Source organism: Leptopilina heterotoma, unplaced genomic scaffold (genome assembly GCF_015476425.1).
Source record: "Leptopilina heterotoma isolate Lh14 unplaced genomic scaffold, ASM1547642v1 Lhet_90, whole genome shotgun sequence".
Lineage (NCBI taxonomy): Eukaryota > Metazoa > Arthropoda > Insecta > Hymenoptera > Figitidae > Leptopilina > Leptopilina heterotoma.
Genome location: NW_025111194.1, coordinates 446,872 through 465,212, shown reverse-complemented (window position 1 = coordinate 465,212; position 18,341 = coordinate 446,872). Strand labels below are relative to the sequence as shown.

The window sequence follows — 18,341 nt, the reverse complement described above, 5'->3', positions numbered from 1 at the left end:
TTTCAATCGAAAATCTTTCAGCTTAAGGCTACTCTTTTATACTAGAACCTAAACAGCGCGCCCACTTCTATTTTAATATGAAACTTTACTAAATTTCACATTACTTTTTTTAAAGTTTTGTATAAAATAGTATAAAATAAAAATTAACTCCTATTGGACATTTGAAACATAACCTATAAGTTTTTGCCTCTAAGTTCTTTCATCATCTTAATATATAAGGGCTTATAAAGGGCTTAAATCAGAAATATAGGCTAGAGAAGTAAATTTTTCTTGTAAGTTAAAATAAATCGAATAAAAGTATTGTAAATTTCAATCAAGAATTTGGTCGATAAAAAAGAAAAGAAAAATTAATTTAGAGGGGCAAAGTCAGAGAGTGAGAAAGAGTCATGTAAAGGTGAGTAGTTCTCTAAGTACTTATAGTACTTGGAATATATATAGTATATAGAACTATAGAGCATATTCTGTGTGTATATATAAAGATAGGGTACCAGCTACACCTGGACCTTCTTCTTCAAGGGTGTACAAGAGCTCTCTCTGCTTCCACTTCACAACTCAACCATCCAACGTCCTGGCTTTACAAGCCTTTACAATGATATATTTATTTTTACTTACACAAACAGTAGTCCTTAAACGGCTCCTACTTATCGTTTAGTATATTTCTTTCAAATTATTTATTACCACCTAATTACTAAAACTTCCGATCTATCACTGTCTGTGCTTTTATACTAATTCTTATTTCTTTCCTTTTCAGAAACCTCAAGTTAGCGTCAATTTTGAGCCTCAGAAAAAAATCTTTTGCCTACAAACCGGAAAGGCAGCATTAATGCATCTGGCTGTACTCTAGAAAAGTTAACTCCCTAGCTGTCCCTAGAAATCCCTAGGTACCCCTAGATGAATAAAGGTACCGTCCCATGACGGCGTAAAAGCGTCGGCGTAAAGCAGAAATCGTGCGATAGAAAGAGATGAACAGATATCACGTTCTCACTCACTCACATGGTTTACGCTTTACGCCGACGCTTTCACGCCATCATGGGACGGTACCTTAAAAGAGTCGAATTTAGTAAAATTTTGGGTTTTAGATCTCTAAAAACCAGAATAATTAGTTTTTGAAGCTGAATCGACGCTAACTTTTGGTACATGCTTTTTATAAATATTTTACTGTATTTTAAATTATTAATAATTTTATAATTTTAAAATCAAATTCGGATTTCTTTAAATTGGATAAAAAATAAGAAAAATTGTAGATTGCAATTACCTGGACGCGTATATAGTGTACGTGGTTGGGAAAAAAAATGCCAACAAGGGGATCGTCCCGAAGAGGTTAGGGTTGCGATCGAGCACTTGAGCACGAGCCCCAGAAGAAATGCGGGGAGAACAATGGGCAGAGGTAGCCAGAAGCTGGTGCTGTGTCATCCCAGTGTCTGAGCCCACCTCCTACGACGTGGTGGTAACGATGTACGCGTCTACCATGACTTGGAGTCTCTGATGTCTAGGGGTGAAGGGGCAAAATTATACTTTGCTACTCAACTTCGTCGAAACAAGAGAAAGCAAAAAACACACACACACGTCAGACCACCCAAAATGACATCAAATTCCTCTTTAAATCTTCTAAATGAATTTCATTTTTTTCCTACTAAAGTTTCTAAATTCTGAACGTTCACTTTTTCTAAGGATATGAAATTGAGACAAAAAACGAAGTGAAAGGTTGCGATGCAACACTTACTTGTATAAATCTCGACGCAGCATGTCTGATAGTAGATTCTCGATGAGTTTATGGTAGTAGTTTATAGTAGTTTCTCGAAGTTTATGGACGACAACTTATTAGCTTTCATAATCGAAGCATATAGATTTTTACGATTTGTTTCTAAAGAATAACCCTCTGTTAATTTCAACATCTTCTTTTTGTCGTCGTCTATTACGTACCTGAAACAGAAAATAAACATTAGAATAAAGAAATCGAAAGAATACTCATTATACTGTCTAGTATCAAATAAAACAAAACGATTAATAGGTAAAATAAAAAATATTTTTACGCTGTACTCTCAACTATAAAAAAATGTCTCAAAAGTTAAGTTAAATTTTTCATTCGATCAAAAATAGTACCTTTTCTACCATAAATGTAAAAATATTTCTCGATGAATAAAAAGAAGTATCGCCAATACCTGCGGAGATATTGAGAAATTGAATTTTAGCACAATTTTTGCCTTTCACTTCTCACGTAGTGCTCTTATCTCACGGTAGGATGCGGACGTATAGGTTCCATATTTCGGGGTGACGATGGAGCGAGAAAGAAAGGCAGAAAAAAAGGAAGAACGAAGAGAGGAGAGGAGAGGAGAGAACAAGAGCACAGCTCGCTATTATTTTCTCAAGTGGCACTCTCTGGTTCAATGCTCGCTGGCTTGCTCTGCAACCAGATGTGCACGAACTCAAAAAAGAAAAAAAAGAGTGAGAGACAATCTGGTCATTTTAACAATTTCTCAATTAATACCAAAAATTAATATCAAACCTTACTTACCAATTCAAAAAACATCTCCTTTTCTCTAATAATAAATCTGAAAAAAAATTTGGAAATTCGAGGATAATAACATTTTTTTGAAACTTAATGAAATCAAACCAAAATAATAAAAATACATTTTTTACCTATTTATGCTGACATTTTTTATTTCATTTTCCTCCCTCGCTCTTCTTCCGACATATAATTTTAGCTTATCTGGCATATATGATTTAACGTGCAACTCAAAACGGAGTAAAAGTTCAGTCGATTCTCGAAAATACTTCACATCCACTCTATATACTTTTATAAGAAACATTTTTCATTAAACTAAATATTATGTCGTAGAATTACAAACTAAACTGAAATACCACTTAATTACATAAATTATCATTCATTATGAATTGAAAAAAAATTATTTCCCACTACCTTAATTAATTATAAATACATAATTCAATTTGAACTCTCATTCACAAAAATTGTGACAAATTCAAAATATTCGAATTTGCTATTATGTATAACAATTCACTGTTTTCCTAAAGATCTGAAACACAAAAAACGTATCAAAACTTTGTATCACAACAATTTTTGATACTTTTTTTTTATCCCAAATCCTTAGAATAACGGTAACTCGCTCTGAAGAAAGATACCAAAGAAGTAAAAAATTCTAGGTTATGTTTGTAATTTTTTGAATGAAAATACAAAAGAGGAATCAAGTTTCAATTTATAAATCACTGATGTTTGTCTTCATTGCATCTGAAATAATAAAAACTGATATTGTCTTAAATTCTAAACAGAAATCTTTAATTAAGGTAAATAAACAAACATAACCTTAAAATTCTTTGCTTCTTAGCTACCTTTCTTCAGAGCGTGTCACATTGTAATGTCCAATATTTTATAGACAATAAACATCTCACATTTATTCCTAATGAATAAATTTACAATTAATGAAAAAATAGAGTGGATTTTGTCGGAATTAAAAAAAAATTGTTTTTGCTATAAAAAAACCGATGTCTCGAAAATATTTTCAACTCTAATTAAATAATAACTTTTTTTGAGATACTTAAAAATTAATGATTATCATTAATCCTAAATAAAAGTATCAAAAAATATTTTTATAATCTCCGAGAGTAAAATTCAATGTCTCGATGACGTAAATTGATTAATTATAAGTAAAATATTCGCTTTTCTTAACGAATTAAATCGCAATACTTACATTTAATTTACAATATTAGTCACTCTCGCTCTATTATTAATGAATTTTCCACGTTCAATTCACGCATAAAAAAAATTGCACGCCAAAAATATGAACAAAAAGAAAAATATAAGAAATCATCTTTGGCTTATCTTCGTCTATAGCCTCCGGAATTATTGTTACCACCCCTTCCACCATATGGATGATTATTAGATCGATTCTGTAAAATAAAAACCAAATTCACTCGAATTTCTTTCAATTTTGTGTTTTTAACTATTATATACTACTTAAATATATTTAGTTTATTTTAAATATTTAAATTCTTGCAAAAATGTAAATAAAAAAAGGGATTTTCTTATTACCGTCGTTTTAGTGCAAATTCCAAGTCTGGCGATAATTTTTCTGGTTATGCCAAAACTTCTTTTCATCTTAAAGGTGCTACTAGAGTAATTTTTTCACATAGGCCAAAGTATACAAATCATATTTTTATAAACTCGAGCAACAAATTTGCGAATATTTTTCAAATTTTAAACGTTTTTAAGCGAATCCTATATAAAATATTAAATTCCATCCACCATTTTTAATTCGCTATTAAAATTTCAAAATTTTCACTTTATGCTTACAATTAACCGACTCGAAAAATCCCAAAAACCGAATTTCAAGGTAATGCAATTAATTTTTTAAAATTATTCCGGAATTTTGAAAATTGACGCCAAATTCGTAATCAATGACCCCAAAAACCCCCAAGTATGAAATTTCGAGCGAAGTGGATAAATTTAAAAAATATCCACCATTTCGTGTCCGCCATATTGGATCCACCATTTTGAATTTAAACAATTTATTTAATTGTTATGTAATTTTAACTTATAAATATTAGTCCATGGTCGAAATTTTAAAATTAACGCGCGTTTTACCATTGTAGTATACAATGTACCCAAAAAGTCCGTTTTTTTGAGGTTAGAAATATAAGAAAAAATCAAACAACGAATGAACTTTTAATAAAGGGTATTCAGCGACCAAAAATATTTTTAAAAATACTTGAAACCTTTTCAAAACTCAATTATTTCTAAAATTCATGCTTCAATGCATTTAATATTCTATTATCTAAAATTTTAACTAAAATTAATTATTAAATCAATTTTTATTAGAAAATTCCATGAGAATTCAATTATTTAAATACAAAAATAAATAATTTAATAAATAAAATATTCAAATGTTGAATGTTTCTTAAAATTTAATTTTCATAAAGAATTTTATCAATAAATTTTTAAATTAAATTCTTTTGACGAATTTTAATAAAATTTTTAAGAATAATTACATTTTTCGACGAATTCGATTAAAATTGTATTAAAAATAATTGAAATTCCGCGATAAATTTAATTATTTAAAAAAATTAATGAATTCCAAAAAAGAATTTTACTACTTAAGAAAATATTTGAATTATTGCGAAGAAATTTATGAAAAATTTGTAAATAATTGAATTCCTGTAAAATTTGTATTATATATATGAAAATGATTAAATTTTAACGCAGAATTTTATCAACACTAATTTAAATAATTGAATTCTTTTTGAAAAATTTATTAAAATCATAAATATTAAAAATCATTGAATTGAAGAAAATTTTTTTGAAAATAATTGAAATTTTACCAAGAATTTTATTAAAATTCAAATTTATATTTGAAAATGATTGAATTTCGGAGAAAAATTTTATGATTTATAAAAATAATTGAAATTTTGACGAGAATTTAAAAAAAATTTTTAACATAATTGAATTTTTGCGAAGAATCTTATTACTTTTAAAAATAATAATTGAATTTCTGCAATCATTTTGTAACTTCTCCAAAATTCGAATTTTTTTTAGTATTTTTAACTAAAATTCTTGGATATAACCATTATTTTTAATAACTAATTAAATATATATATTTAAAAATGTATCTAATTTCAGAGAAATTTGAATTATTAAAATTTTTTTGCAAAAATCTAACTTCTTTCAATTTCAATTCATTCAAATAACTGAAATTTTATAAAATTTCAAATTAAAACCTTTTGAAGTTCATCTATTTATGAAAATTGTAAACGCAACTCTTTTTAAATTCAATTAATTTTGAAATATTTAAGTAAAATTGTTCATTAAATAATTTCTAAGCCGTAATAATTTTATGATAGTTCCTCAAGAATTAAGTAATTTGAAAAAAAATTGTTGTCAGAAATAGAAAAATTTGAAGGCTTTGTATTAGAATTAGTGGTAATTTCATAGTTTAGGCATACAAAAGTACAGTAAAATTCAGATTTTATTTAAAATAGAAATAATAATCTCGAAAATATTCCTAAAATAGTGCGAAAATCGATCCACTTTAGAAAGTGGATCAATTTTTCTATAAATATAACGAATATAAGTGAATTAGAATCCACTCATATTTGTGGAAACTCTTTTTATTTGAGATGAAAGATGTTTTAAAGTATAATATTATCAACTTTGCAGTACTCACTGAAAATGAAGATTCCCAGGATTGAGATGGTCCACGACCTTGTTGTTGTTGCTGTCCTCCTCGATTTTGTTGATTATTCGACTGGTAATTGTAATTATTAGACCAGGCGGGACTTGGCAACTGTCCTCGTTGACTTTGATAACCCGACTGACCAGAATTGCTTCGATGATCGTGTCGATGATTCTGATTAGACTGATAGCCGTGACGATTCTGATGATTTGAAGAACTCTGATAATCCCTTTGCCTCGAGTCGCTGGAGTGCTGCGAATTGTAACGTCCACCAGATGATCCCGAACTGTATCCACTTTGATAGCCTGAAATCAAAAATACATTTCACAATATATTAATTTATTTTATTATAATTTATTTATTTTCTATTCTATAAAAATACATTTTTATTTTAATACTTTACTTGAAAATCAAAAATTACGATTTTTAGGCGAAAAAATAATCAGAGTGGGCGAAACAATCAAAAGGAAATTAAGGGTTCCTTCTGGGCAATAAAAACAAGCGATCAATTAAGAGTCAGAAAAGACAAATTGCAGTTCATAAACATGGTTTGTGAAAAAAGGAGAGAGAGGAGAGAGAGAGAGAGAAACCTTAGAACGATTGTAGACTGCTTTCTCATTGTAGGTATACGTACAACATGATATTAAAGTTGAATGGGAGCGTGCCGGCCGCGTGTCTTGTTCATATGCGTCGTGAGATGAGGAGCACGTATGTTTGCCAGCATCACGAAACGTCATAATATGACCGACGTTCACGATGCTAATAACGAATTGTCCAAACTCGCAAAGGGCAACGGGACATCGACGCCTTTCGTCAAAACCTAACTCGCACCCATCGTTTACAATTGTTATTGTTGTTATTGCCGGCCGCGCAAAATAATTGCGACTCCTTCCCACTTTGATTTGTCAACTATTTATTTTCTAATTGATCCAGAAATCATTTTTACACGCTTTTTAACATTTTTTCTTCTCAATTTGATATCCTCATAGAAAAACTGTAAAACGAAACAATTTTAACAAAATAGAAAATCGAAAAACCACAATAGGAGTAAAAATAACAGAAGATTTGAGTATATGTATTTTTATACCCAATGCGGAAAAAAGAATAAGTAGAAGAGAACTTCCTTTAATCGGAACTAATTGCTACCTGACCGGTGGGGTTGAAACGGTTATAGTTCGAGGATTCAGGAACCGTAGACGGTGGGCACTATTATCATAAACGCAACAATAACGAGGGATGATCCGTCGAGTAAACTGTTGGACCCCTTTTTCCGAGGCGAGGGTGAGGATTACCAGTTTCTACCCCCAAATACCCTACACGACGACAAGAATCCGAATCCCTCTGCGGAATTCAAAGGAGAATAAAGGTGCGGAGAGAGGGCGGCGGTGGGGTTGTGTTATTGTTGCCGTTGATAGAGAAGGAAAGCACAAAAATAACGCTTGTCGAAAGTGATGCGAGAGGCATTTTCGGCGATAGTTTCTCAACATGAGAATCTCTGATGATAGATCAAAATAGCACATATATTGATATTACAACCATATTAGTTCTATTCTGTCCTTTTCTATCATTATGGTAGAACTTCTATTCTGTCCTATTCTATCGTGATGATAGTTCTTCCATTCTGTCTTTTTCCATCGTGATGATAGAACTTCCATTCTTTCCTTTTCTATCATGATGATGACAGAATGGAAGTGGAAATGGAATCAACAACCCACCCTAATAGAGTCCCGTATTTATCGCATTCTATTAGGAGCTATCGGATTAGCATGCGTCATTGCCGCTGAAAGAAAAATACACACGCTTCATTTCATTGCGCATATATAGGATCCGATTCAAGACTTAGGATCAGATTTTAGGTCAACTTTATAGCGAAAAACATCCAATTCATTCAGGTTATTAAATAAAAATTAATAATTAATAAAATGAATAAAATTTACAGAAAGCTTAACCTTTCCTGCTTCCAAGGGTTAGAAGCAAAATTTAAATTTAAAAAATTGAAGAGAGGAATTTTGATTAAATTCTACATTGTTCCAATACTATTTATGGGCGTTTCGAATGTCTCTGCTCGACAAAAGGTATGGAACCTATATCTATGTATGTATTTATATATCTATATGTATTTGAATATATGTATATATATATTGACGTGAGCCCAGTATACCTATACTATATACGGGTATTGGATTGAATTGGATCGCCGCGTCAGCAATACAAACACTTGAAGCATCGATGTGGCTCGACTAGCGGTTGCTGTTCGATTCTCTTTCTCTCTTACTCTCCTGTTTCCCAACTGAAATTACATTTTCCCACTACTTCCCTACAGTTTCAATATCGTTCTTCCTTTTTTTCATTTTTTTTATTCTTTTTTTATATTTTGTTGAGCCATCAAGTGCATAAGTGGTACATGTATAGTGATTGGTTTTCTACAAACTCAAAAAATATTATCAAGAGACATTTCATTAATGAAAGTTCAAAAAAGAAGTTGCCAACTCAATATTTCTTTTTTACTAAATTAGCTATTTGTTTGTAAATTACTGAATCTATCGAATTTTACCCAAAACTAATAAATATATTTATTGATTTTTGAGTCACTAAAAGGGACCTTAGGCCTAAAAAGTTTAGGGATCACAATTCTTTTGCAGATTTGAAATTGAAAAATTGAATTTAAAATGAATCAAAACGTTTTGATTCGTATTTCGTCTCAATTTGATATCTAATACAGAAAAACTGTGATCCTAAAGTTATACTTTTTTCGTGAAGTGTCATAAGTGGGAAATAAATTTTTACTAATTTAAAAATTTTAACTAGTATTTTCAAGGCAGCATCTAATAAAGTATATATATAGAAAAGATAAATTGTTCACAAGTGTGTTGTAAAAGGGACAGAGGCACTATTTAACATTATTTACACGTTTAACACATTTGGGTAAACAAAATTGAGTGGAGAAGGTTTTGGCACTTTTTCTTAACCATATTGCGTATATTGAACCAAGGTGCTCGCCATGTAAGAGGACACATATTTAGCTTTCCTTAAGTTCACCACGTGCCTTTACAATGTTTACCTACAGATACCTAAGCACATAAAGCGAGAGATGTAAGGTACTGCTTAAGAAAAATACGCGAGTCATAAATATACTCCTATATCTTCGATTGCCCACTTGACAAAGTTGTTACAAGCCACAACAATTTTCCAAAAAGAACCAATCATCAGAAATATACTTTGGTCCTCTTTTTAATATATCTAAGTCTATTTCTACAAAAGAAGCTAATTTGACTAGAAGACATTATTTTAAAAAAATTTATAAACAGTAGAGTTCAAAAGGTATGGTCCAACGTTAACTACGTTCCTCTCTATTAATTTTTATCACTTCGAATGTATTGTCTTTTCTTGTTTTCAAAGAATAACCTTTAACTTACCTACTGTCAACGTGGTCCAACGTTGACTACGTTCCTCTCTATTAATTTTTATCTATTGTCTTTTCTTGTTTTCAAAAATAACTTTTAACTTACCTATACTGCTATTAACAAAAATCATTTTTGTTCTGAGTATAACCGTTTTTAAACTATTTCTTCTGTACGAAAATCGAATTTTCTGTTTTGAAAATAAAATTCTTCTTCCATAAGCGATTTTGAAATTTTCTCGTCAGAAGATTCATTTTCGCCGCTTTTCTCGTCTCGTATACGGAGTGCAAAAAAAGGCACCGCAGAAACTTGAGATTTTTCCTTATACACAGACGACTGTAATGGAGGTCCTCGAAATCTCAGTAGCGCACCCTGGTCGAAACAAAACGGCAAAGAAACGAGAGACGGAGACGTTTACCGCGCACTATATATACCTCACTCTGCTGCGATTTGCTCAAGAGGAAAATACACCACCTCGCAAGGAGCGCGAGGGTGCGGTTCGTCGGAGCATGCCACTGTGACTGCATTTTCTTACTTTTTTCTGTTGCAGAAATTTGTATACTCTCATATTCAAAATTGTAGAAAATTTCTGAATCTCTCACATGAAGATGAGCTAATAACTTTCTTTTTACATAAATTAAAATTTAAGGCTTATAAGTCTTATTCTTTAGGTTAATAAAAGCTTATAAAGCGAAGATGCTATGAAAAAAGATGCAAAATCTCAAAAAGGAATCATAAAAATCGTTATATATACATGAAGCAGTTACAGAAACATATCTTTATAGCATCAGAAACCGTTTGTACCACATTCGAAGTACAAACACGAATCCTATTGTTCAAAGTACCCACAACAACCCGAGAGTATTCAATTTAAACGATCTTATCAAAATCGCATGTATGATGAGTTGTATAATAAAGACCTTCTAATTAGCCCATAATGGTTTCAAAGCACCAACTACTGATTCAACTAACGGATTCAAATTAAGACCACCAGAGATGGTTTTCAATTAAAATCTCCTGTTTTAATGAAAAGCCACTTTCAAGAATACTTTTTATTCCCGAAGGGATGAAACATCATTCATTAGCCCATGTTTTGTATAAATTGATATTTCTAAAGCAGTATTCCAGAAGAAAGAAAAGAGCGAATAGTAATTAGATTACAATAAATATCGACTATATTCTCAATCAGTTAGCGCACACACGCCCTCTCTGTAACTAATTCCGAGTGCATTTAATGACTATGTGCCGCAAGGCTTGGCCGACAAAGTATAGCGTGTGGCAAATAGTGATGTGGGGTGTGGGACGGCACGAAGCACTTGAGTTTCGTTGGTGCGGGATGTGGGAGGTTTTCGCTGCGCGCGGAAGGGAATGTACGTTTCGCAATGAGACAGAAAGAGAGGAAATTTTCCAGAGAATGAGAAAGAAAGAAAGAGTAATGCTCAAGTGGAGTGAGAGAGAGAGAGGGGAGGGTAAAACACTTGACCCTGCTTGCTGCTGATGCTGTGCCAGCAAAACTCGACGTCGGAGCGCGAACGCGCGTTAATAAATGCGAGGGTGTATATGTGGTGGGGAATAACCTATACCAAACTGTAATTTCTGTCTCCGTTGCATCATATATCCTTTATCTCGACAATTCTCTACGTACACAAGTAGCGCATGCGTTAAATTCAATTTCCAATTTTGGTCTGAAAGCGAATAACAAATTAACAAAAATCATCAGAATTTGACGGATCAATAAAACCTTTGTTAAATTGATAAATGCAACATTAGCATCTATTAGCCATTCCTAGCATCTAGTAACCATACGGTTAATAGCAATCGCCATTTGGCTAATAGATGCTACAAGGAACATCAAATGTTGCTAATAGGCTACAAGGAATACAAAAAAAATTCTATAGGGGAGAGAACACGACTCCTGGTACAAGACCTTTGTCACCCTGGCGAAGAAAAGCTCGGAGTGCGGCTCGGAGAAACCCAGCAGTAGTGTTAGAGGCCCCAATAAATTTATCGAGCGGGTGTTGGCATGGAGACTGCCGGACAGAGCTCGGGTGGGTGGCTCGGAGGGCGATGAGAGGGCACTCGAGGATCCTCCAGGAGGCCGTCACGGGGAAATTGGAAGGAGCGAGCGTCGACCTGCGGATGAGAAGGACGTTGCGGGAGAATTCCTAAAGTGCGAGAGAAACCGAGTACCACCGGAAGTAAGAGCCGCATATATATATAACCAAGAAGAGAGAGAGAGAGAGAGACCGTGAACAAAATAAGTAGAGGGAGGAGTATCGATTTCTTGCCGTGATCCAATCAACGACGGCGCTTTCTCTGACGCTCTAACATGCTCTCATCCTACCACTTTCCTCTTGGTCAATGGGAACAGGATTTAAATTCACCTCTCACAGAGAGGATTCACCTCTCAGAAGAGAGACTCTCTCTCTCTATTTTCTTTCTCTTCTTTTTCTCTTTTCTCTCTATCACCAAAGAATAAGAAAACCGATTGCATAACATATCGAATGTCCCTGCTAGCATCTTCCTCTCCCCGGCATTGTTCCAAAAAACAATGGATGCATTATCTCTCGGATTACGGAAATCTGCTAACAAAACAACTTCCCTTCTCCAAGAGTAATAAAAAAACCACTAAAGAAACTTATTAGGCAAAAGAAGTAGCAAAAGTCGCAGATCATCCACAAAGATTAAGAACAACAACAACAATGTCACAACATAGTTTGGCTCTCTCGCCACTAAAAGCCCATCAAGCAATTCTTTATATCATTATTCATGGACATAAAGGATAGAAATAGGGGATAATAAAGCACAGTGGGTGTTACGGGTTTGAATCGAGATTGCGAGTATACTTGAGGCCTGTCGAGTGTATATATAGTGGACTAACTCGCCATGGATTTGATTTTCAGCTTTGGAAAACGAGTGAAAAGAAAAGGAAGGAAAGATGAGGAGAGAAAAAGAGAGAAAGAGAAGGAGAGAAAAGAGTGAAAGAGAAGGAGCGAAAAAGAGAGAGGTTGAGAGGTCAAAAGAGCGCGGGAGGAGAAGAGTGAAAGAGGAGTGCCCTCGTCGTTGTAGGACTCTCCGTTGGAGAGCTCTCCTCCTCCCCCTTAAGCCCTATCCACTACTCATTTATCAAATAAATCAACACAGCTACTTCTGCACCTATGAAGAGATTGGACCGCGAAAAACCGGCTACGATATACCCTCATTCACTCACGTGTGCGGACATACATACAAGGGTCTCTATATTATGCATTATTCTTTTCTCTCAAGATTTTTTCAACATCAAAAAAAGGGTTTTTTATAATTATGATGATAACACGAATCTTGTTCCATATAAAAACCGCGCAACGCATTCAGAATGTGAACTGCTCCGTGAATAAGAATTCGAGGGTCCATACCTATTTAGAGTGCGCGGGAAAAATGTTTCCAAAAACTACAGTTTTTGGAAACATATTTTTCCCCGCACTCTAAATAGGTATAAGTGATAATATTAAAGGGCACCTCGAATAATGATAATAATAATTTGTACATTAGTAATGTGATTAATTACGGTAATAATTGTTTATACGGACTATAACGCGTTGACATGTTATAAAGTTCGCGAAATTAAAATCCCCTAAGAATTTTCAATTAGATCCACATTTTTGGTATCAGTTCGTTGCAATTTAATACTACTAAGTTGGGGCCCCAAAAGTCAACAGTGTTAGCGATGAGCCATCAAGACTAGGATCCGCATTTTATAGCAAATACCTAATAACCAAAGTAATTTATAGTTCACTACAGACCACCTGGAATCAAACGATAAAGTGTTCCTGAAGAGCCAAGAGCAAATGAACGATCCTCGAGTTAACATTAGAGATAAGAGATATATATGCTGAAACATCCTTTAGGAATACACAGTATAATATCAAAAGAGCGCATCTTTTAAAAAAATTCTCAAGACCTCCGAGTGCTTTCAAAGGGTAATGATATCTTCTAATCTCCATAACAGGTCAAAAAATCTCTATTACCTTAGCTCTTTTTCCGGATAGTAAAAAAAGAAGTGGGCTGTTATGACGCGATTCAGACGTGTAACCAAGAGGCCAGGATCTTTTCATCAGTTATGAGAGTCGACTCTCCGCGTCGTCTATGAGAGAGGTATATACATATATATTCTCTTTTTCCTCGCGAGATCCGCTAATGGCGAAAGACCGAATAAGAGAGGGAGGAAGAGAAAGAGAAGAGAAAGAGGCTTCTGAAGAAAGGGAGTCGTAAGTAAGGAGACTGTGGGGTGGCCATCTCTTGACGAAGGGTGCTTTATCCATATCGGTGTGAGTGCTTGTAGGCGTGGTTTCAGGTGTGGGTGTAAGCACTCCTGCCAGTGTGAGGCAAGGGTCCTTGCTTTGACTCAAAACTCCCTGTCTGACTGAATGCCCCTCTATAGCCGAGTACGTGCTTCTAAAGTGCATCCTGATTTTCTCGAAACTCTTTTGACTGCGTGTACTGCAAATCTCTCTTTTTCTCCCTCTGCTTCTCTCTTTCTTTTTTCCCTTTTCTTTCTCTCTTCCGTTTTCCTTTCTCTTTTCCTTTTTTTCCTCTTCCTTAATTTCTTCTTTTCCTTTCGTAATCTTTTACGATACTACAGTTGTAAACTTGTAGGATGCTCCAGTTTATAAATTTTAAGCCATCAATACTAGGGCGTTAATAAATAAAACAGATGTTCAGTGTAACAACCTAGTAAGTCGTAGTGGCCATAAGGTGGTGGTGAAGTACATACGACAGAAAAGTATATCAGATATTGGAGCAATAAAAGAAACTATGCCCATGGTCAAGGGTGAGGACTTACACGAAAAAGAAAAGAAGATTATGACCATTGAAGACAAAAGGGTGAATAGCGCATACAAGAGAGAAACAGAGATGAAGAAAGAAACAGAAATGAAGAAAGAAACAGAGATGAAAAAAGAAACACAGAGGTGAAGAAAAAAACAGAAATGGAGAAAGACACAGAGGTGAAGAAAGAAAAAAAAAGAGAGAAACAGAGATGGGGAAAGAAACAAATAGAGAGAAACAAAGAGAGGAAGAAAGAAAGAGAGAGAAGAAAGCAAAAAGAAGAGGGGAATCAAGGCGACCGAGTACACTATGGAGAAGAGGATGATCCTTGTGCTCCAAGGACCCGCAGGATATACCAGCAAGGAGTATCCTAGAGCAGTCGAGGATCCTTCAGTTCCATCCTCCTCTTTCTTAACTCTCCATCCTTCTCTCCCCTCTTTTTCCACTTTCCTCATCTCGTCTTGTAAACATGCCGCGCACCAAATGTCATTCTCTCTCTTTATGCATACTCACACCACGCATATTGCTGATTGTGAGTAACATGCTTCTCACTACCACTATTATATTGAAAAGATCTTCCTACAGAGTGAATATATGTGTGTGTTCGACTTTTCCTGCAGATTGCAGAATCAAGTGCACTTCGAGAGCGGGGGATCCTATAGACGTTGAAGGAGTTGACGATTTCAGTGCGCATATAACGAACGCAAAAGATTCCAAGAGGTGTTCGAGGAACAAGAGCCAATTTTAAGGAGTGCGCACACTGATTGTGATTACGGTTATGTACTCCTTTTTCACATCACGCAATCCAACATCAAAACGAGTTTAGAATTACTTTTCCTTTGAATTTCTTCACCGAAAATATTATTGTTTTCACAAATGTTTATTAGAAGAACCCATCAGATAAATAAAAGCAATTTAAACATCAGGTTATGATTCCTGGAGTATAAATTACATATATGTTACATTAAGGAAGTGCTATAATTGACACTATATCCGGCAATGAAGAACCATCATCTCCTTATTAAAACATCCTCCTAATTTCATCTCCTTCATCCCCAATGTATTCTACGACCTGTCAGTCAAATTCTTTGAAATGTTCGCACAAGTCGAAAGGCATGAGAAATTTGATAGGTTTGAGGTCGGTCAACCGGTCGACCAAACACTCGAATTCTCTGGGATCTCTGGTATAGTAGTAATAGTAGTAGACGAAAGAATCCGTAATCCGATATTTTTTGAATCAAAGCAAGTCAATGATCCCAACAAAAGTGTTTCCTCTTTTCAAGTGAAGGTAACACCTCATCTCTTTTAGAATGCAAACAAAACAAAAATAACAAATTTACCACAATTTCCCTCTTAAACATATATACTCAAATATATAATTTTCGTTTCTTGTACAAATAGAACATCATTGCATTTTTCTAATTTTTGTGTTACTTTATACACTTTTTATTTTTAGTTTTATATTCCTACAGGCCGCACTAACCAAAACCGCAACCAAACCAACCAATATTATGCCGGCTGAAAATCTATGTTACAGATTGAAATAGTAAAATTTACACTGATTTAAATTAAGAGAGGAAATAATTTTCGTTTTTATGAAAGAACTTATAAAGTGTGATGAAGGTTTAAAATAGTTGAAGGGGTATGTATAGACACTCATTGAACGAGAATTCTTGGACTATTTTTCTCTCTCTTATATACATAAAGAGAGAAAGAGATAGAGAGAGAGAGAGAGAGAGAGAGAAAGGGGGAAGAGAGAGGTGAGCACTACTGTACGATCTCTTGTCATAATCGGCCTTGCAGCACACGGCAAGTTTTCAAATCCGATTTGACGGATGATCCAAGCCTCCTCAAAAAATAAAAAAAAAAAAATGCAGCACAATGCCTGTGAGAATAGAAAGTCCTCATCGTAATCGCGTTTTCCCTCACTTCGCTCTGAAATGAGGTGGAAAACCGCACCCTTGGTTTAGAAGACTCTCGCTTTTATATATATTGTCCGCAAGGCTCATCGTATTCACTCCCTTGAATCTTTCTCGGCTGTTCATGCGGTTTTTGATATTCCTCTCTTTCTCTCTCTTCCTAATACTCTATTTATATAAATCGCCTCAATCAAAATTCACGCACCAATGAATACCGCGTTTCTCTATTTTTTCCGTATCTTTTTATTTTTCTCTCAAGTATATAAGAATATATGATTTTTTGACCTGTTTCCTGTATATTTATAAAATGATTGTCTGGTGGAATGCATCCCACATGATATAAAAATCATTAAAATGAAAAAAGTTTGATTCAAATAGCCGCTTACTTGTTTATTATCAAATAAACATTTACTTGCATCGAATAATTTTCCTTCAAATCTTTATTTATCACAGTTTTTCTAAGGATATTAAATATTGAAGCAAAAACCGAGTACCACCTGAATCTACATAAAAATTAAAAGTATGGAAGAGACAAAATTTAGAATTTAAATCATCAGTTAAAAATATCCATCAGCATCAGAAATGCAGAAAAAAATATCGCCAAAGCAATTTTGAAAGTTAAAATTTAATTTAAACTTGCGGAATACAAAGTTGATCACAGCAGTAGAGGGAGTTCAAAGTGGAGGCTGATAAGCACAGAGAGGTTGGTAAACTGAAATCAGTGGGAGATGGGAGTTAAAATGATGGGAGCAGTAGTAGGGTATATATATATATATGGAAAGAGGGGATATGCATCGCAGAGGAGGATGGAAAATGTTGTCAGGAGGTGGAGAAGGTTGGAAAAGGATGAAGCACGAGGTGAAATGGCTGCATGAGGTACAGAGAGGTGCGCAATCGCGAGAATATGGGAGACCCACCCTTTCTTCCGTTGGCATATCAGCCGCGATCACCATCACCCGCAACTACAACACTATACGTATATCTATATATATAATGTAGATCTATTAAAATATAATTACATAGATAACATATATCTATATATAAATATTAGATATGTATATAAAAATATAAAATATATACAAAAATATAATATATATAAAATATTTATATATACTATGTACATTATGTATAGTGATTATTACAGTATATGCATAGTGACGGTCGCCATATAGAGGCCACTACAGAAAGGGGGAGGGGGCAAGAACGTATGTATAGTTAGGTTCGAATATTCCTCAGGATTCGAGAATCCTTGCCAGGATATGAGTGCACTTGGGAGCACGATGGCGAAGGTGCTGTGCATACTTGCACTCTGGGGCACTTGGAGGCTACTGTCAAACGCGCGTTAACATCCACGAGGGCCTTTACGAACACACACACCACCGAGAGGACGAAAGAAAGGTGCACTGAGTAAATAAACCACAACCATACCAATTTACCACGTTTGCTTATTCTCAAATTAAAATCAACCATTTGCTAATTGATTTCGTTATTACTGCTCAAAAAATACAATCTTAAGCTCCTCTCCTAATTTTCTTCACTACCATTCAGTATTATTTTCTATTTCTATTCATGTTTCATATTACCCCAATTTATCAATTATGCGGAAACACAAAAGTGACGCTAAAATAGTAATACCCTAATTTTCCAATTATACAAAAACATAAAAATGCATTCATGAAATTGAAATCAAAACTTTGCGATTAGAATTATATATCTTCATTTTATAAATAAATGAAGAATGTATGAGAGTGTTAAAAATGAATTTTGAATTTTGTAAAATAAAAATTTTGATTAACAAATTAAATAATTTGTTAATCAAACTTCTTATTTTACAAAGTGGTGGCAGCGGTGGGATTAAAAAATTAAAAATAGTTACGAATTTCATATATACGTAACAGGAGAGAAACAAGAAATCAAAATTCGAGTGAAGCAGGTAAATATTCCCCTACTTCCTTCTCGTTCTGTCGCCATTGAATCGTAAAAGCAGCAGAGAGCAAAAAACTCATCATCATTTCAGAATTAATCTCATT

The 18,341-nt window shown here is 33.9% G+C and overlaps 1 protein-coding gene across 1 annotated transcript in view; it reads right to left on the bottom strand.

Moving 5' to 3' along the window:
• Positions 1 to 2,632: 2,632 nt before the first annotated feature.
• The window catches only part of LOC122511856 (5'-3' exoribonuclease 2 homolog), a 37,885-nt gene continuing 22,176 nt past the window's right edge, over positions 2,633 to 18,341 (bottom strand). Inside the window, exons 16-17 of the mRNA XM_043627378.1 lie at positions 6,177 to 6,490; positions 2,633 to 3,906 (exon numbers count right to left, since the gene is read on the bottom strand). Coding sequence (XP_043483313.1) covers positions 3,835 to 3,906; positions 6,177 to 6,490 — 386 coding nt within the window. The 3' untranslated portion in view covers positions 2,633 to 3,834. The remainder of the gene's footprint in view (positions 3,907 to 6,176; positions 6,491 to 18,341) is intronic.